The following is a 21,454-nucleotide window of genomic DNA, read 5'->3' as shown; positions in this document are numbered from 1 at the left end:
TGTAGAACAGAAATGACAGGAATTCTGAGTAATAATAAAATGTTTTAAATGTTTGCTGCAAATGTGCTCAACTGTGTGTTAACAAGCAGCCAATAATAAATATAAACCACATTTACAACTGCTCTGAACTGAGCTGTGAACTTTTTGAGTTTGCCCCTCAGACATGTATATTATAGCTATTACGAGTAAATATGAGAAGACTGCAGGGAAATTAATCAAGCTACTTCAACTTAAACTGACTGCCTACAATTTTAAGCTGATGTGTACCTGCTTTCAAAAATGGTCTTTCAAACTTTTTTATTTTAGATAGAAATGACCATATATCAAAATGAACCAACAAAGCTTTAAGGACAATCTGAACTAAGTATGTGATATACAGACCGTAGAAGCAATGAGTCATTTATGTTCATGTGATAAGTAAATATGACAGGTCATCAGAATACAAAATGCTTCACTTCAAAAACGGAAATACTGTTTAGAAGACTCAAAACACTACTGTGATTCTCAGTGTCAAAGCTGTGATCTTTAAAATGTGCACTATTCAGTCATCCAAAGTTATATACATACAAGAGTCATGGAGTGGTGTTCCTATTACAGTAACAGCTCGAGTACCACCAATGACAAATGAATATGAAAAACCAAACAATAACTAGGAAACTTGTGAAAACAGCAAGGATTTTATGAACAAGTCAACACACAGAATTGTGACTTGCCCAGTTTACGAAACACTGTTGTGTTTTTCAGGCACTAGAATTTATATATGATGAAACAGACAAAACTAATACCATAGAACAAATTATCTCAAAAAGAAGCAGTCTCTGTGTTAAATATTCTTCTCTGACTGCTTTTATGTATTCAAACCATATCTGAAATGTAAAGTACTGAAATTAGTCAAGAACTGACACATCTGTGATGTGTTAACAGAATGAATTCGGTTATACTGGAGTGGTGAATGCTTTAATATTAGACAAGCATTCGGATATGCAAATAGCACTACAACCTGGTTTTAATTCATACAGTAAAAACGGCTGTTCTATCAACAGAGTGACACCAGGTTTCCAAAACAAAAGGCAACAAAATAACAAAAAGTCTGTTCCCATCACAGTGCAGCAAAATCTCCAATGGCTTGGGGATGCAACTCTGGATGGTCTATTCTGCTGTCACCATACTAACAGCAGATGAAAGATGTGCAAAAAAAATTCACTTCATTTCATCTCAAATGAAGAAAATCTAAGTATCATTTACATAAGAGCTATAATACGTTGTCTGTATGTTACAGGACAGCAGTTTTGCAAACTTTTCAGCATTCACCAAGTGGAGTACCAGCTATGTAAAAAAGTGCCCTTTATGACATTTTAACTGCAGCATTTCTACTAAGCATCAGGTTTTACTTTTTACAACCTTGTGTTGTATAATATGGCAACAAAAGCTGCTGTAAAACAGGCATTTTCTGACACACTGCTAGTCTTGTTCATGGTTTTCTTTGTTCACATTCTAAGCAGAACTTCTCATATGCTTCTGCAATTTCCGGATCCATCTCATCTTCATCACAAGAGAACCTGGAAAAAAATTTCCAACATTTAGAAGTGCCATGCTCTTTCCAATAAGCCAGAAAAATTTTCTCAACTTCAAACTAGCCAAAGAAATCACAGGAGAAATGAAGATTTGTTGGAAATGGATAAAGCATGAACATTACTTCACCAGTCTTTAATACAGAACAACAACATGGGTAAATAACTGTCCAGCACTGAACGATTTTAAACAGAAATCACTCGCAGCTCTGAGTTAACAGTATTAAGAACAGGAATAATGATAGTTCTACTAGTTCTCTTCTCTCCTGCACTTTTACTAGCTTATTAGTCTAGCACTTTACCAGACTTCTTGTAGCAATTATTGTAGCACACAAAAGTGCTACCAGTGCTAAACGCTCTACAAGGAAAACGCTCCAGTACTTATTAATGCCCACCTCTCTAGGCATGTCTAAAGGTCAGTTCCCTGTGCATTCTACTATTAACCTGGTGAATTTGGGCATCCTGAGGCAATGTAGTAATTGCCTCATGTACACTGACTACCCTCTCCTCTTACATCCGAACACTCAGACTTGCAAGAGATGCACTTATATATCCAAATTGGAAGCCACGCACTCTCCAGCCAAGACCAAAATAGCTGGTCAAGAGGAGAAGGTCAACACTTGCACCACACCACATGGAACTCACAGCCCTCCAGAACACACAGCAGCACTGCCGTCACATAAAAACACAAACCGCACACCCACCTTCGCGGAGGCTCTCAATAAAAATCTACATAAAACAGCAGAGAACTCCAAGGCAGAAACGCACTTGACCACCACAACACAGTACTAATCATGAGACATAACTATCCTAAACAGCATGCCACTCAATCAAAGCCCCTAAGGCAAAACAGCATGCCCAACACACTAGTCGCAGATGACTCGATAGTGAGGCACAATGATGTCCCACTCACTAGGTTGAATAAGGAGAAAATAACAGTCAGTTGCCTGTCAGGTGCCAGGATCCACCACATAACGCACACACTCAGGTCCCTCATCAGGTACACATATGACTCTGTCATTGTACATGTGGGTGTGAATGACCTAAGACATACCTCCCTGGACTACATGAAAAGAGACATGGAGGAGCTCCCAGATTAAGTAGCCCTAGCGGGTATGACCCTAGCCCTGAACAGCAGCCTCCTACCATCACCCAGAACGACACCACACAACAAGCAGAAAATGATTGATTTCAACAACTGGCTAAGTTTCTGATGTCATTCTTAGGAGATCCAGTATCTGCCTGGGATGACATGACTGACAGACCTCAATGCTTTGCCAGAGATGGTCTGCATCTGTCACCCCTGGGCTTCCGGACACTGGCCAAGGCTCTTACTGCCCCTACAGTGCCTTTTTTAGGCAGTGTTCCAAAGACCAAATTACTACCATAACAGCTAAAAACAAATGCAATCTGAGGGTCATGCTGCTCAACACTAGAAGTCTAAATCTCAAAATGCACTCGCTCAAAGCACCCCTTAAAATGGAGAACATAAGACATTTGTGCTGTAACAAACACCTGGTTCAAGGCAGCAGAAAACACCCCTGCACTACCAAGCTATAACTCATTCCACACCTTTCGGACCCAGAACTTGGACCGAAGCTCCAAAGGTATTTCCATATTCATAAAGGATGCGCATAACTCCAGACCAGTAGCTCAACATAACGCATCTGAGATACTTCAGGCGCAGCTAAGATTAGGTAAGACAGCGATTCAGGTCGTAGCCTGCTATAGGTCCCCAACCATGTCCTAAGACTCACACTCCACATTCCTAAGCACCCTGGAGAATATTAGGGTCCAACCTAACACTCTTCTACTGGGCGACTTCAACTACCCCTTCATTCACTGGTAAAATTACTCATGAACCAATACACTTACCCAACGTTTCCTGGAATTAATTAATTCCAGTGCTCTGGGGATCAGCTTGTTCTTATCCCCACTAGAGGTAACAACATCCTTGATCTGGTCATTACTAACATGGGCGACTGCTGCCCTACACCAATAGTCAACTCCTCCCTGGTTAGATCCAACCACAAACTAATCATCTTGGAAATATATCCCCCCCCCCCCCTTGCAAAGGTAACCACTATGAAAAACTTCCCCAAAACTAACTTTGGGGTCCTAAAATCAGAGGTGGCTAACTTCACGGCACCCATGCAAATGGAGATCAGTTGCATGACCACCAATTTATACACCAATGTACTGTACAAACATGTACACAAATGCATGGATCTTGCCATACCCAACAGAACCAAGATGGTGTCCTCCAAAACAAAAAAGAGGAAGCCAATCTGGTGGTCCCCTGTCATAAGCAAACTCTACAACAGAAGGAGGAAACTGATGCAGAATAAGGTGAAGTCCCAAGACTGGAAAAACTCCCTTATCAGCCTCAACAAAAAGTTGAGATCCCTCATCAAATCCTCTAAAGCTACCTATGAAAACAGAACTGCAGCAGATAGTAAAGACATCCACAAGATCTTCTATAGTTATGTAAAGAATCTCCATGGCAACACCCAGATTTGCTCTGAGGTACTGAACAATGATACCTCTCATACCGAGCAAACAGATATTGCCAATATACTAGCCGACATATTCATTGCCAACTTTACCCCTCCCCCCGAAGGGACCAGTCACAATACCAGTAGATTGCCAGGCACCCAGTATTACTGCTGCAAAGATTAAAACAGTACTGCCCAAGGCCAAGAATACAGCTTCTATGGGACCTGACAATATCCATGGCTGTGTTCTACATGAACTACAGACTGAACTGGCACCTCACCTGTGTGCCCTGTTCAATCACAGCCTCACTTCAAGTTTTGTCCCTACCGAATGGTGCACTGCTACAGTCATCCCTCTCCACAAAGGAGGAGCGACTACAGACCCTGGGAACTATCGCCCCATTAGCCTGACACGTCTGATATGCAAAGCTATGGAATGCGTCATCATGGACCTAATAAGCAAGGATATAGGGACTCCAAACTCTGGATCCCACACTGTTTGGTTTTGTGAAGGGTAGATCATGCTTGCTCAAATTGGTCAACTTCTTTGAGTCAGTCACCAGAGCTGGGGATGAAGGCAAGATGGTTCATACAGCCTACCTTGATCTGGCCAAGGCCTTTGATACCATTCCCCACTCAGGAATCATAGGAAGACTCACTAAGCTAGGCATCAACTCCTATATCACTAGGTGGGTTGCAAACTGGCTCAAAGGTCAAACCCACAGTGTGAAAGTAGCTGACTCGAAGTCAGACTGCCAACCAGTCAAGAGTGGAGTCCCAAAGGATTCAGTCCTGGGTCCTCTCCTGTTTGGTATCTCCACGCCAACACAAAGGGACTCTGGCTGACAAAGTTCGCAGACGATTGCAAGTTGGGAGCTATTATTAACTCCCCGAGTGATTCAACATCCGATAGAAAGGCCTCACTGAGACCAACGACTGGTGTCAGAACCATGGCCTTGAGCTCATGCAAAAAATGTGTCGTGATTCCCTTTGGGATAAACATGGTTCCCATGAATTACCACATTGATGATAGTCCATTGAACACAGAAGGCGTTATAAAGGATCTGGAAACACAGGTTGACAGCAACTTCTCTTTTGCCCATCACATTGCCACTGTGGTCAGAAAGTCCTTCTATGTGGCACATCTCATTACTAAGGGTTTTTCATCCAGGAAGAAAGAGGCCATTGTCTCCCTCTATTCTTCACTCATTAGGCCAGTCATTGAGTACAATGCCCCATTTGGTATGTACCTCACTAGACACCTGCAACAACTGGAGAGGCTGCAAAAGTACCTCACAAAGGGGATCCTAGGCCTTATCCGTCTCACATCACCTACTTAGAGGCGATCTCTGCTTGACTTACAAAGCCATGTCTGACCCACCTCTGTTAGAAATGCTACATCTAAAAAAATCCTAATCCCTCCGCACCACACACTCCAGAGACTTCAACCTCATTACCACAATCAAGAGAACATGCTGGAGTGACAGGTTCATAACCCAGAGACTGCCCATGCTTTGGAATAGACTTCCCATACATGTCAAGCACAGTACCTCACTGGCCCTCTTCAACAGAGATCTTGATGAGTGGATGGGAAATAGAAAATTCACCCCAGGGATCACTCCAGTGGCTTTACTTGACAGAGGTACTGGGAACTAATGTCGGGTGGCACGATGCCAGGGTAATCCTATGGGCTAGGCTTGCAAAGGCCCCAGGGCCATTAGCCTAGTACACACCTATGAACATATTATGCTCATCTAAGAGACTGATCAGCTCTGATGCAGTCTGAATGCTACAGCAGTACATTCTGTAAATGTTGTAACTTCCCTGTTTTGCCTAGATTAATTACAAATTTTGTTGAAGCATATATTCTATTACCCAAAGCTACTTTTTCGGATAAAAGTACTGTACTTACAACAGACACAGACTCACAAATCTCTCTCTTTCTCCTCCCCTTTTTCACCAACCTGTTAAACATCATGACTCCAGGGGAGCATGAATCCTGATTGTAATCCCTCATAACATTAAGACTTATTATAACATTACTACTATTAACATGCTGCTTATGAGTGTTTGTACTACACTGCAGACATTTATTCTGATTTGTGACTTCTCCTAAATTTTCCATCAGTGCTTTATAGAACATGCATAAATTACTTTCAGACAGTAATTGAAAATCACTTGTATACTATTGTATATTTACTTGTACCTTGCCATATTCTAGACATGACTGAAATTTTATTAGCTATTTGTGTTATGACATGGTCCATCTGGACAGTGATCTACCAGGCAGAGTAATTCAAATGAATGAACAGGTCACTCTCCTTACACCATTGGTTAGTATTTGAAACACTGATAAATTGACTGAGCTAGTATTTTATTCAGTGCCCTTAACGTCTAAGTTTTGTACAAGAGGCACTCTAGTCCCCTAGATAAGGAAACGCTTATTGGAAACCTGCTTTAACAAGGGACCTGCTTACTTAACCATGAAAGACTATCTATTATGAAGGAGATTAAAAATGCCATAAATGAACACTTACAACTATAACAAAGCCCAAAAAAGCAAAACAGAACGACATGGCGAAGTTCAAACTTCAATGTAAAGTGTTATATATGGCAAAAAGGAAAGATATCTAGTATTATCATTCCTCTTGTAGACAAATTAAACCTGCATAATATAGTAACTAGCCAAAGAGATACATATCCACAAAGGTATCAGAGACGCAACTGCTTATGATACAAAGCAATGACAGAAGACAAACAGAAAATGCATACTTTTCTACAAAAGAACCCTTCCTGATGGGTCAGTGATTGGCTTTATCCTCTCCTCCAATTACAATTGTGTACTTTTTCTTCAAAATTCTCACTCACAGCTCAAGGGCAAACATGGCATAACATCATGGTGTCAACTATAAAACAGCATTCAGTCCCAACGTTTGAAAATCAAGAAATAAAAATGAAGACTCAATTCATAACAGTACTAACAAGTAATATACAAGTATATGCTTGCGCTTCTTATAGCAACTCCACACAGCTAAGCATTTTCTAATGGGTAGTGTGATTCACTGTGATTATCAAAGCCAGAGACAGCCAGAGCAAATAATCCCTTGCTCATTGCAGAGACTGTCATAAGGAAGTGGCAGATGTCCAGATTTGGGAAATATCTTATTTTCAGCAATCACAAGTGACTCACTACTGCTGATGTGGGAGTCTGGTCACTGTGGTAAGACTAAAGGGTAGGATTCTGAACTGATCATGATTGGCTCTCACTCAAAAGCAAAGGAACTTCCTGGATACACTTGTCACCTTGCTATGCAAACAGGCAGCGTAGAGGTCTGAAAGAGCACATCCAATCTCCTTAACTGCATTGGTCCCATCAACAGCCTGATTACCATTCAGACAGATTTAGGCAACTGATATGTAGTACTGGTCTAAGGCCCTTTTTTTGTTTTGACCCAGTAAGAACCTGGAATAAACCTGAGATCCTATCTGGTCTAGTGAGACCTCTTGGATGATTCCCTTTTGTAATCAGGTGTAATACCTCTAGTTTGTCTACCAAGATCTGTCAAGGGTAGGACATCTGGTAACAGAAAGGTGAAGGTGGCAGATGATGGGATTTCCAAAAAGGCACATTTGTCTTGTGTGATGGTCAGCCATGCATTTTGATGCAGGGATATGCAACCTCCCCCCCACCTGCCTACAGATGTGGATAACTGGGCAAGTCCTCATGGGGGCTGCTTATGATTTCCAGGAATGGACCATGGAACCCTTGATTTTTGGGATACATCAGTCTGTGGGATAGCATCCATTCAAAAAACACCCTGCACTACAGGAACTTCTGTAAAATCAGTGCTAGAACTGGCAATGTTAGGATTTTTTAAACCAGATGTTCTCAACTCCATTTCAATTACCAGCATAGGATCTTTGGGGAATCATGAACTTGGCCCCAATGCCTGAGGCAAGAGCAGGAATTACTCCAGGTTCAACTGACATTTGCCAAGAGACCCACCCAAGTTATAGCCAGCTACAGACCCGCCTTCCATGTCTCAAGACACCCACTCCTCCTACCTGGACCTACTTAACTCCATCAAGGTACCCCATAACATCCTGATCCTTGGTGATTTCAACTACCCCACCATAGACTGGGTGAACTATTCCTGCACTAATGCACTCACTCAACGATTCCTTGACAACTTCAACTCTAATGCAATAGACCAGCTGGTCTCATCCTCCATAAGGGGAAATAACATACCGGACTTGGTTCTCACCAACATGGGTGACCACTGCACCACTCCCATAGTATGTTCTTCCCTGGTGAGATCAGATCATCAGTCTGTCTCATTCGAAGTTTCTATCTCACCCAACCCCTCCCCAGCCATAACCAGGCTAAAAAACTTCTCAAAAGCTGACTACACCCTCCTAAGGGAGGGTTATCAGCAGCTTCATACCACCCCCCCCAAACAGGATGCAGACAACTATGCTAAATAGTACGCCAGTGCAGTATACAAGGACCTGTACAACTGCATGGACTCAGCCACACCCAACAGAACTAAAACCTGCTCCTCAAGGAAACACAAACCTGTCTGGTAGACATCCTCTATCAACAGGTTTTACAACAAAAGGAAGAAACTGAAGTCCAAGGGTAAAAAGAAACAAATCCCAAATCGGAAAATCTCCGTCCTCCGCCTCAACAAGCAAATTAGATCACTAGTGAAAAACTCCAAAGTCAATTATGAGTTGAAACTAGCCTCTGAAATACAGGGAAACCACAAGTCATCCTTCAGTTGCGTTAGGAACCTCCACTGCAAAGCCCAAGTTTGTTCCATTAGTACTTAATTGTACCACTTACACTGATCCTGCCGACTTATCCAACCTGCAGGCTGATTGTTCACCCCTTTATCACCCCCCCCCCCATGCCCAATCAACATCACGGATACTTGTCCCACACCTCGCATCTCTGTAGATTAAGTGTTAAAGGCCCTATCCAAGGCAAAGAACACAGCTTCCATAGGACCTGATAATATCCCAGGCTGTATTCTGCACCATCTCCAGCAAGAACTAGCTTTACCATTGAGCATCCTATTCAACCACAACCTAATTACAGGCTTCATTCCAGCAGATTGGAGAACCACCAATGTCATCCCCTTACACAAAGGTGGTGCCACTACTGACCCAGGAAACTATTGCCCCATTAGCTTGACAAGTCTGATCTGTAAAGCCATGGAGCATATTATTATGGATCTCATAAACAAGGACATAGGCAATCTCCAAACACTCGACCCCACCCAATTTGGATTTGTCAGGGGCAGATCTTGCCTACTGAACATAGTTGACTTCTTTGAGACTACCACCAAGGCCCTGGATGAGGGAAAGTCATTATATACAGCTTACCTTGACTTGGCCAATGCTTTTGACACAATCCACCACTCGGGCATCATCAAAAAGCTAACACAACTCGATGTTAATCCCCATCTCATCATATGGGTGTCCAAGTGGCTCACAGATAGGACCCACAAGGACAAAATAGATGCCACCACCTCTGACAGCAGACCTGTCACTAGTGGTGTTCCCCAGGGATCTGTCTGGGACCACTACTGTTTGGCATCTATTTTTCAGAGGTCCAGGCAAAGACAAAGGGCCTGTGGCTGGCCAAGTTTGTGGATGACTAAGTTGGGTGCTATCACTGACTCCCCAATTGACATTAACATACTGTAAGAGGGTCTCACAGCTGCAAATAACTGGTGCCAAAGTCATGGCCTTAAGTTAAACGCAAAAAAAAATGTATGATCATACCATTCAGCAAAAACACTGCCCCGACTGATTACCACATCAACGGTAACCCCCTAAACACACAACCCGTGGTGAGAGACCTGGGTACTCAGGATGACAACAATTTCGCATTCGACCATCATGTGGCGGCAGTGATCAGAAAAGCCTTTTAATTGGTTCATCTCATAAGTCAAGGGATTGCATCCACACAAAAGGAGGTTATTACCTCTCTGTACTCCTCCCTCATTAGACCCATAATTAAGTACAATGCCCTGTTTGGTCTGTACCTCTCCAAACAAATGTACCAACTGGAAAAGCCACATAAATACCTCACAGAGAGAATCCATGGCCTCCCACACCTGTCCTATGTGAATGGGCTCAAATTACTATCACTTTACTCGGTATCATATAGATTGCTCAGAGGTGATCTGTGTCTTGCCTACAAGGCAATATTGGACCCTGTCCTACTAGAGATACTCCATATCTGTAAGTCTAACTCCTATTGCATTACCCACTCAATAGGCCAAAATCTAATATGCGACATCAACAAAACCTGCTGGAGACACAGATTTGTCTCCTAGAGGCTGACCCTTCTCTGGAATAGACTTTCCATACATGTCAGAGTACCTCGCTGACCCTCTTCGAGTGCAACTTTGATGAGTGGATGGGAAACCACAAGTTTGCCCCAGGGGTTCCACCTTTGTCCCTCACTGATGGGGGCGACAGTTGCTGACTGAGGTTTCTTTTTTGAGGATAAACTCTTGGCAAGGATTGTAAAGGCCCCAGGGCCGTTAGTCCAGTAACCTCATGTGATCCTATGACAAGAACGTCTGAAGTCCTAACAGGAATAGTCTTCTCTTCTGGGAGCCTTTGGTGTAAAGGATCTATGTCCCGAGGTCTAGTTTTCTCATTTTATTTTTCACTCATTTTCTTCTCCTTTTTGATCATCTTTCTTACTCTCCAATGGAAGCAAGCTCAAATATTAATTAATTTGTTTTTGCTCTCCTACAATGTGCAGGAGCCTATGTTTTTTTTAAGTGTCATCCTCACCACATGAGGGAGTGATCTTGTGTCCACATCTTGCTTTATAAATCTGGAGGTCATGTTCTTACACACACTACAAAAAGTTCTGGACTTTGATAGCAATATAAACAAAAAGTAAAAAAGTAGCAATAATAGCAAACACAGTATAGCAGTAACAACTGTAAAACATCACATAAATACATCTGATTGATGAGACCAACAACCATTTATAAATACAACCAGCCAGTACTATATGAATTGTTAAGCTAGAGAATGGAGTACAGAAGTTAGGAAAGTAAAAAAAAACAGTAGAGTAGAAAAGACTTAACAGAACAATGTAGTCTAACAGGGAGAATGGGGTGTTAAGAAAAGCTGTAGAGATAAGAAACTGTAGAACACTACAGAAAAAACAAACAAAAAGCTGAAGAAAATGAATGCTTATTGGCACAAAATGAAGCTGAAAAGGAATTTCTGAGACTAAAAAAACACCAACAGTAGGAACATTCATCCTCGTGCTAAAAGCAGCAAACTTGATCTGCAGAAAGGGATCAAGGCCTCCACCTCTGTCAGCAAAAGGCTTGAGAAGCAATCTAGCAGAGACCTGCCTCTGTGGGTAGGACCGTACTTGATCCCACTCATAGGATTTCAAACCTCTACCATCCTCTTAGGACAAATTAGGTAAAGGAATATCTCCCTCTGATGTCCCCAGCTGTCTAGGATGTCCTCTGCCACTTACAACAGTGCTTTACCATCATGCACCCTTCCTAGAAAGACAGAATGCCACTGTGTGTCTTCGCTCATTACTGGCAGTCACATAAGAAATTAAGGTTTCATTGTTTTACGCATTGAATGCAGGAACAACCCTGCAGTTTACTGTAGAGGATTAACGCTACACATTTTTAATTAGCTTCAATCTGCAGTCCTGAGATTGATTTCCTCTGCTATCCTTTTACCTACTGTAAGACTCAGAGCAGGTCACTTAACCAGAGTGTGCTCCTGAAAAAAAAAAAAAACAGCCTGGTAGATACCACAGAGGATTAAGGTTATGAGCTGTTAACTTACATGTAGTCCACGGTTTGATTCCTGCAGCTTCCATTTACTGCAGCTTCCATTTACCAACAATGCAACTCTGGGACATCCAAGACAGCTTCACACTGAGTGACAGCTTAATTTCAGCTCTCCCAGTATGAAAAGAGAAACTCAGAAGAGATCCAGAGAACTAATATTTTGGGTAAATTTCAGTAACTGGCTACTAAGTGCACTGCCGGGAAGCCAGCAAAAAAAGAAATTTACAAAACCTGAAAGAAAATCAACCACAAAAGGTAAGGAAAAAACACTGACTGGGAAGAATTCCACAGCTGATGAGCAAAAAACAGTGCAATCTCCTTTGGTGCAATACATGACTTCCAGTAACCTACAGGAAAAAATAAGTCAAATGTACTCAGAGCTGATTAAAATAAACAAAACACTGATGGAGTATGTTGTTGTTGTCTCTCGGCTTTTCCCGGTTAGGGGTTGCCACAGTGGAATTCCGGTCCGCTAATGATTGGCAGTAGATTTTGAAGAACGCCAAGGTGCCAGCTCGACGTTCAACCTTCAACGAAGGCACGCCCATTTACGCATGTCTTTTGAATGCCCACCCAACCGCAGGGAAGACATGCAGACTCCACACAGAAGGCACTCCCTGCACTCCAGCCGAGAATAGAACGGGAGAACCTTTTGCTGTGAGGCAAGAAGGCTACCGCTGCACCACTGGGGATATATAAACTCAAATAATAAAAGGATGGATAAAATGGAAGAACATTTAAACAGATATTCAGATGAGGTGATAAAACTGCAAAAACTGGAGGTCGAAATGAAGAAAAGACTGACTGAATATGACACTGCTCAAGCGGAGATGTTTAAAACAAATAACAGAATTAGAAAACAGAGCATGCAGGGAAACCTGAGATTGTCTGCTGCAGCAGAGATGCTAGAAGGGACAGACTGCATTAATTTTATGAAAACACAAATAAGCAACTGCACTGGTATTCCATAGTAGGAGTTGTTAACTGAAAGGGCACACTGTGTGTATGCTCCAAACCTGGCCAAGAGCAAACAACCTAGACCTTTAATAGTAAAGATACAATCCTACCAGCAGGAGGAGATGATTCTGACAAAACTACGGCAGAAGGACAAAGTACTAAAAGTAGAAGTCAGCAGAATGTTTGTGGAAAATGATTACTCACTGTATACCAGGCATAAGAGGAGCAAATTTATTCCACTAATCAGGGAATGTCAAGAAGCAGGCATGAAATTCAAACTGCTGTAACCAGCTATCTTCAGAATAGTCTTTCCTGGAAGGACAAAATCATTTTTGATGCAGGACATGCCAAGAAGGAAATACAAAAGTTTGTCCAACAAAAAGTGAGCTGTGAAACAAACACATTCTGCTTTTTGTTTTTCTGGTAATAAAGACCACAGAGAGAGACTGTGCCAGTAAAACATTTTCCAGTGTTTCAACAGAAAATGCTTGAGAGACATAAAAAAAGAACAAGAGTTGACTAGAGGAACTGAGAGTACACTGGAAAGGAAGCAGATACTGGATTTGGGAGACAAAGATAAAAAGGAATAAAACAAGCAACTTGGAAATTGGCAAATAAATGTGGGATTATAAAGCATTAATTATATTTGTGAAACATGACAGAACAAGAAAACATGGCAATATTGGACTTTGATAAACTTGCAGGGGACAATAAAGCATATGCCCTACTTCATGTCATTAATGTTTGGAGTAACGCTTAGGAAAGGGGAAGAGGAATGAAATAAAGATCTCCTCTAGCAAATAAATAAATACACAGTTGTTGAAGCAACCCTATTATCTGGTTCTCATGTCTCCATGGAGACCATGTGATAATGAGCAATAAAAACAGAATACTTCTTTCTTTTAATGGCCTTCTTTCAATGGTTAGATCATCATTTTTCTGTAAGCATTCAAGTGTTTTCTCATTCTGGGAGAGCAATAATGGCAAGCCAAAACCAGACCGCAATTATTAGAAGTACATACTGTTCCATGCATCTTAGCATGGATAACCTTCCTTTTAGGTTAACCCAAGTATGTGAGTGTGGCTGTCTGTTTGGGACAACTGTTCCTATTAGGAAGGTAAAACTTCAATATTTGAAGATGTACATAGTTTTGTGTGTTAATAATATTAAGTTAGTAGGTTTTTGGGGTGTATTTGTTTGTTTGAGGGCTTTCAATAAAATAAAATGTTTTGTAACGTGACATAGGCTCCAATGGATATGACAAGAAACAACTGTATAAAAGGTCAACCTGTCAAACATTAGTGTGTGTGCATGCAACAGAAACGCTGGAACTGTTACAAATAAAAGGTGGGAATAAAAACTTTTTAACATAAGTCTTTTGGGTACTTGCGTATTATCGCAACCAGATTTTCGCTATTGGGATTTTCACTTACTTCGGTAGACATGGGGCCATGAAACACTGGAAGGTGGTATACAGAATCTGTACTGCTAGGAGATAATTTTGGATTACCTTCAGAAACAGAAACAGTGGAGAAAACCCTCTTCCTGTTTTTTGCGAGTGTGGTGCACGCTTGAAATGTCATGCCTGCTGTCGGTGTGATGAGCAGACTGTATTCGCTGTGTGGAAGGAATCCTTCAGAGAAGGCAAACACAGACACAGAAGTGATGGTTTTGGTGACCTTTATTTTTCTGACAATTTGCGAATACAACAATGGTTAAAAGTAGGCAAGTGTAGCTAAACACTTGCTCAGTGCCTGGGTTTGACTTCTCTGAAGAATTCCTCCTACAAGTTAAAAAAAAAATACAAACAAGAGTACGATAGCAGCCATGAAAACTGTAGCATGCATGTGTAATGCAAAAAACAGGAAGAGGGTTTTCTCCACTGCTTGTGTTCCCGAAGGTAATCCGAAGACATTCTCCAGCAATACAGAGTTTGATTACCACCTTACAGTAAATGTAAAGTTTTTGGGCAGTACTACATATTTACAAAGACAGTCTCAATTGTTTTATGCACTCCTATCTGTGCTGGTATGCGCATTTTGCAACAGTGAAAATCTGGTTGCGATAATACTAAGTACCGCCTTTTGATATTATCTTTAAATGTTAATGGTCTCACAAATAAACACAAAAAAGAAAGACTAGTGAACTATATTAAAAAATGTAGACTGCAAATAGCTATGCTACAGGAGATACATTTGGAAAGAAAAGAATATGTGAATTTGATAAAGAAAGGTTTTCAGGATGGTTATTCAGTAAAATACCTGGGACAAAGCAAAAGAGGAGCATGTATATTAATTGAAAGAGGAGTTCCAATAGTGATAGAAGAGGATAGAAAAAGGTAGTAACAGTAGATATGTAGTACTAAGGGGCTACTGGCAAGGGAGGAGGATTACACTGGCACATATTTATATTCCACCTGAAACTGCTATAATGGAGCTTAAGAAAAATCTGGGAGAAATAATCAGTTTTCAGCAGGAATATTACTTGTAGGTGGGGACTGGAATTTGATCTGTAGCAGGGAAGATGTCTGGGGGGCCTAGAAGGGAAAATATAAAACAAAGGGTAGATTTTTGAAAATATTTATGACAATATTTGGCATGAAAGATGTGAATTCAGTAGTAGGGGGTTGGAGTAAATTTACATATTATTTCCCAAGATACAAAAACTGGGCTAAGCTACACAGAGCTTACATTTCACAGAACATGTGCATTTAATTGGAAGTTTTGATATACATCCAATACCTATTTCAGATTATGTGCCAATAACCAAAATAAAAACGCAAGGTAATGAAATAAAAATCAGCACTGGTGCTCTCCCACCTACAGTGGATATAAAAAGTGTACACACCCCAGTTAAAATGCCAGGTTTTTGTGATATAAAAAAATAAGACCACAATAAATCATTTCAAAACTTTTCCCACCTTTAATGTGACCTATAACATGTACAATTCAACTGAAAAACAAAAAATCTGTTAGGGGAAAAATATAAAAAATAAAAAACGTACATTAAGCTGGTTGCATAAGTGTGCACACCCTTAAACTAATGCTTTGTTGAAGCATCTTTTAATTTAATTAAAGCATTCAGTCTTCTTGGGTACACACCTGCCATCAATTAAAGAGACTCTTATTAACCTCAAACAAAGTTCAGCTGTCCTAGTAGGATTTGGATTTTCCTGACATTTACTCAGTTCCCTGCTACAGCAAAAGCCATGGTTCATAGAGAGCTTACAAAGCATCAAAAAATCTCATTGTTGAAAGGTATCAGTCAGGAGAAGGGAACAAAAAATTTTCCACAGCATTGCATATACCGGGTACCGCATGGCAAGAAAGACAGATGTAATGGCGTTGGCTGCATGCTTTATACCCCTGACTACCTGACGTCATGGAAGATGAGACAGCAACCAAAGCAGGACCCAAGACTTTGATAATCAGGCCGACTGAGGGCTACTGCAAGCAGATAACCCAAATATGACTGCAACAGTGAAACATGAAGAACATCACAGTGAAGACAGTCATCAAAAAGTGGAGAAAATATGGGACAACAGTGACAATGCAAAGAACTGGACAAACCTCCAAAATTGTTGAAAAGACAAGACAAAAACTAGTCAGGGAGGCTGCCAAGAGAACTACAGCAACACTGAAGGAGTTGCATGAATTTCTGGCAAGTACTGGTTGTGTACTACATGCAACAACAATCTCCCGTATTCTCCATATGTCTGCACTATGGGGTAGGGTTGCAAGACGGAAGCAGCCTTTTCTTACACAGAAAGACATCCAGGCCCAGCTAAAATTTGCAAATTAATACATCAAGTCTCCCAAAAGCATGTGGGAAAATGTGTTATGGTCTGATGAAATCAAGGTTGAACTTTTTGGCCACAATTCCAAAAGGTAATTTTGGTGCAAAAACAACACTTTGCATCACCAAAAGAACACCATCCCCACAGTGAAGCATCGTGGTGGCAGTATCATGCTTTGGGGTTGCTTTTTTCAGCTGGAACTGGGGCTTTAGTCAAGGTGGAGGGAATTATGAACAGTTCCAAATATCAGTCACTTTTGGCCCAAAACCTTCAGGCATCTGCTAGAAAGCTGAATATGAAGAGGAATTTCCCTTTCAACACGACAATGACCCCAAACATACATACAAATCAACAAAAGAATGGCTTCACCAGAAGAAAATTAAAGTTTTGAAATGGCCTAGCCAGAGTCCAGGCCTAAATCCAATAGAAAATCTGTGGGGTGACCTGAAGAGCATCTGACAGATTTGGAGCACTTTTGCAAGGAAGAGTGGGCAAATATTGCCAAGTCAAGATGTGCCATGCTGACAGACTCCTACCCAAGAAGACTGAATGCTGTAATGAAATCAAAAGGTGCTTCAACAAAGTATTAGTTTAAGGGTGTGCACACTTATGCAACCAGCTTATTGTACATTTTTTTTTATATTTTTCCCCTAACAGATTTCTTTGTTTTTCAGTTGAATTGTACAGGTTATAGGTCACATTAAAGGTGGGAAAAGTTTTGAAATGATTTATTGTGGTCTCATTTTTTATCTCACAAAAACCTGGCATTTTAACAGGGGTGTGTATACTTTTTATATCCACTGTATCTGCTGAAAAGAATTTAAGGAATGGGTAGCGGAAATTATTCAGGCATTATTAGAAAAGACAGATTTTTCTTCTGAAAATAAAGCTAGGGAGTGGGATAAAATTAAAGTGGAGTTTAAAAATAGGGTGGAAATACAAGAAAAAGAAAGATGGTTAAGAAGCAATAATTATTTATAGAGGGACTGACAAATGTTAAAAGTATTGCAGACTAGGGGGACTCTCACAGAACAAGACGAGGAGAAATTACAGAGTGCTAAGCAGAAAATAAAGGATTACCTCGATAATAATAATTTGTTTAGAAAGACTGCTGTTAAGCAACTGTTTTTTTAATAAAGCCAGAACAGAAAAACTGTTAGCACAACTCAAGCAACACAGAGTAGAAAGGGTCATCATCAAGCTGAGGGACCCTGTAACAAGGAAGATAACAAGAGATCATGTAGCGGTACTGTCTGTATAAAGTAGAGAAATATGGAGATCAAGGAAAGGTACAAATGGACATTTTTATGAAATAATTAAATATGCCAAGATTAGAGGTAGAAGAGACTCAATTACTAATGGTTAGGATAGGAGGAGATGAAATAAAAATGGTGCTGTGGAAGTCTGGAAGCTAGGAGAGAAAAAAACTAACAACAATCGGGAAGGTCTTGTTTATCAGTATTTTAAGAGAAGCATCACCTTCCTGGAAGAAAGTGGTGGCGGCTGTAATACCTAAAGAAGGTAAAGACCCATCAGATCTACCTTTATTCAGGTCCATTTCAATCTTAAACCATAATTATAAAGTGTTTATGTCTATAATGGCTAAAAGAACAGCAAAGGTGATGCCAAAATTGACGGACATGCATCAATGTGGTTTTACGGAGGGGAAGCGAACATTTGACAATATTAACAGAATACTGATGATCCAGACAGATGATGCAGAGAAAGTATCTGACAGAGTAATCTGGAAGTTTATAAGCAGGGCAATGGAAGCATTTGCATTCCCTGATAAAATTATAAGGTTGATTAGGAGGATATATGAAGGAACAGAAGTGTAATTTAAAGTGGGTGTCCTCTCTGATAATTTCTGTTTGAGCAGAAGAACTAGGCAGGGGTGTTCCCCTTTGTTATTTACACTATATTTAGAAATATTGGCAAAGAAAATAAGACTCAGAAATTCAAGGATATAATTGATATGGTAGTCAAGAAAAGCTGGCTCTGTTTGCAGATATTACTTTATACTTGATAAAACCAGAAAAGGGCATTTCAGTGTTGTTGAACATTTTGAGTCAGTTTCAGATCTTTTTGGGATATAAAATTAATGAAGTTGAAACAAAGGCAATAGCTGTAAATTATTTAGCCACACGTGAATTGGTTCAGCAATATTCATATTTATGGGGGCATGACAGGAGTTTGGATTAAAATGGATTCTGGTGTGGCAGCCAAGGATATGTGAGAAGAGACTAAACAAAAGAGAAAACAAAAGTTGAGAAAATGGAAGCTCTGTTATATGGATATGGATAAGAAGATACAAGCAGTTAAAATGTTTTAGTCCCTTTAGTTTTATATGGATTTACTTTATAATCCCGAAACCCTGAAATACCGAAACTCAGAATTTCAAGACCATAAAGCCAAAAGATCCAAATATCGAAATTGTGAGTCCTACACTAACCAGACACCACACACATACACAAACACACACATTCCCCCCACACACAAACACACAAACATACACTACATACAAGCAGGGGGCGCAAGCCCCCCCTGCACCCCCCACACACCCCCTACTTAAATATGCTAACTCCAAGGTCACATTACCCAAACACATGAAAACACCACGACACACCTACATTCCCCTTGCACACGCACATCACAGTCACAACACACACTGACACGCACTAAAGCCCCTAAACAACACTCTTAAACATACATACTTACCTGAACTTCCACTCAAACACCGCAATACCAGAAGTGCTACTTCAACATCTCTGAACGTTGGGATTTTGAAATTCGCGCTTCTGGGGTTTTTGTATTTAGAACTTTCGGCTTTATGATCTCGGGATTCTGAAATTCGGTATTCCAGAATTTTGAGATTATATAAAGTGTTCCCGTTTTATACACAGGTCAGGCATATTTTTATCAACTAGAGAAGAAGTTGCAGATAGCAATTAATAAAGAGCTGAAGGATTTTATCTGGGAGGGGAAGATGCCAGGAGTCAACTCGGATAAGCTAATTCTTCCAAGAGACAACGGCGGATTGGGATTACCCAATTTGAAGGGGTATTTCAGAGCTACACAGTTAAGTCTTCTATGCATAACACAACCAGAAACCTATAATTCAAAGTGGAAAGGGATGATGAAATGGGGGGGGGGCTCAAAAAACATGGAGAGAGTGGGATTTTGTATGCATATCCTTAAGGAGAATATAAATATAGTGTTCTGCATGGTTATTGTTAAAGTATCAAAGTATTTTAACAACTATGCCAACAGGGGAATGGAGAAAAGAAATTCTGCCAGCAGGAGTGACTGCAATTAGGGATATAGACAATTGGCAAAAAGGGGCTAGAATTTATTGGAGAAACTTGGTAAAAGAACCAAGGCATTGGCAGCAAATAATTGGAGAGGAAAAGGTAATAGAATGTGAAGAGGAATGTAAAGAGGCCAAGAATTTATTTTGACTGCAGGACAGAGATTGCCTTCCCTATCAAGGATCAATTTCAGAGTATAGACAAACAGAAAGAAATGGGGGGGGGGGGGATTTTTAGACAGAATCTAGAATAGAAGATGCTGTTACAGTCTGAATTAGTAAAGAATACAAAATATTGTATAATAACTATAAGAATTAATCAGAGGAGGTTAGAAAGGATTAGGATGAGAGACTAGATAACCAATTCACAAAAAAAACAGAGAGACGCATGTGTCTCCCAAATATGCAACAAAGTGTAAAAAATTTAAGATCTTTACTTGGAAATGTTTAGGTACGTATTTTTATACCCTAAGTAGACTCCTGTGAAATTTTCCACAGGTAGACAGCAAATGATGGAGGTGTGATGGTGTAACTGGGAGCATGCTGTCTGGGAGTGTAAGGAGTCGGCAGTCTTTAAAGATTCCCTGTGGAATGCTCTGACAGAGATACAGGGTGAGCAAATTGGTGTAACTAAGGAAATGATTTTTTGAACTATGATACAGAATCAGAATTGCCTAGACATAACCTTGTTGAGTCTAATTATGATGGCTGCCAAAAAAGTAATTACTAGAAAATGGAAATAAAAGTCATCAACTTTACTAGAAGTATTGGAAAAATGGAAATAAAAGTCAACCAACTTTACTAGAAGTAATGGATATAGTAACAGAGATAAAACAAATGGAACTGGGATCTTTAGAAAAGGGTGGAGCAAATTACACAGGAAAAAATAGGAACTGGGGGAAAGCATAGTTGTGCAAAATTTTACCATAACCATAGATGTCCTTCTGTTCTGTATGCTGCTGCATCCATTACAAGAGGGAGTCTGCCTACTGTTAACTTGTACGTCCAGCCATTTTACAAATGGTAAATGCTACTGCTAAGGTATATGTGACGGCCAGCATTACTCAGCATACGTCAGCCATAAACGGAAGTCGGGTATAAAGCAGATGTCAGTACGCACCTACCTCAGAAATGAATGCCGCCGGGCACCAGCGACAATGGATTGGGTCCTCAGGAGTCAGGCAAGCGTCAGGGGGCAGGCAGGGTGGGAAACTATACAGCAGCATATAGAAGAGAAAAACATCTATGGTTATAGTAAGATTTTACACAACTATGCTATGTTCTTCTGTTCATATGGTGCTGTATCCAGTATGAGGGAAAGTGTAAAAGCTCATGCTATTAAGGATTGGGAGGAGGAAGAGAGACTTTTTCCACAAAGCCATGCAGATTGGCCCTGGCAAATCCTGCTCTGGAAATGACATCCAACTTGTAATGTTTGGTGAAAGTGGGGACAGAAGACCACATGTCTGCC

General features: G+C 40.6%; 1 protein-coding gene across 1 annotated transcript in view; it reads right to left on the bottom strand.

The window, feature by feature from the left end:
- Positions 1-658: 658 nt before the first annotated feature.
- Positions 659-21,454, bottom strand: part of PAIP1 (poly(A) binding protein interacting protein 1) — a 1,589,139-nt gene continuing 1,568,343 nt past the window's right edge. The window contains exon 11 of the mRNA XM_044076930.1: positions 659-1,559. Within this exon, the coding sequence (XP_043932865.1) occupies positions 1,472-1,559 (88 nt within the window). The 3' untranslated portion in view covers positions 659-1,471. The remainder of the gene's footprint in view (positions 1,560-21,454) is intronic.

The sequence above is a fragment of the Protopterus annectens genome, chromosome 1.part1, assembly GCF_019279795.1.
Source record: "Protopterus annectens isolate FY-2018-M chromosome 1.part1, PAN1.0, whole genome shotgun sequence".
In the NCBI taxonomy this organism is placed as follows: domain Eukaryota; kingdom Metazoa; phylum Chordata; order Ceratodontiformes; family Protopteridae; genus Protopterus; species Protopterus annectens.
This window is presented reverse-complemented; position numbering and strand designations above follow the sequence as displayed.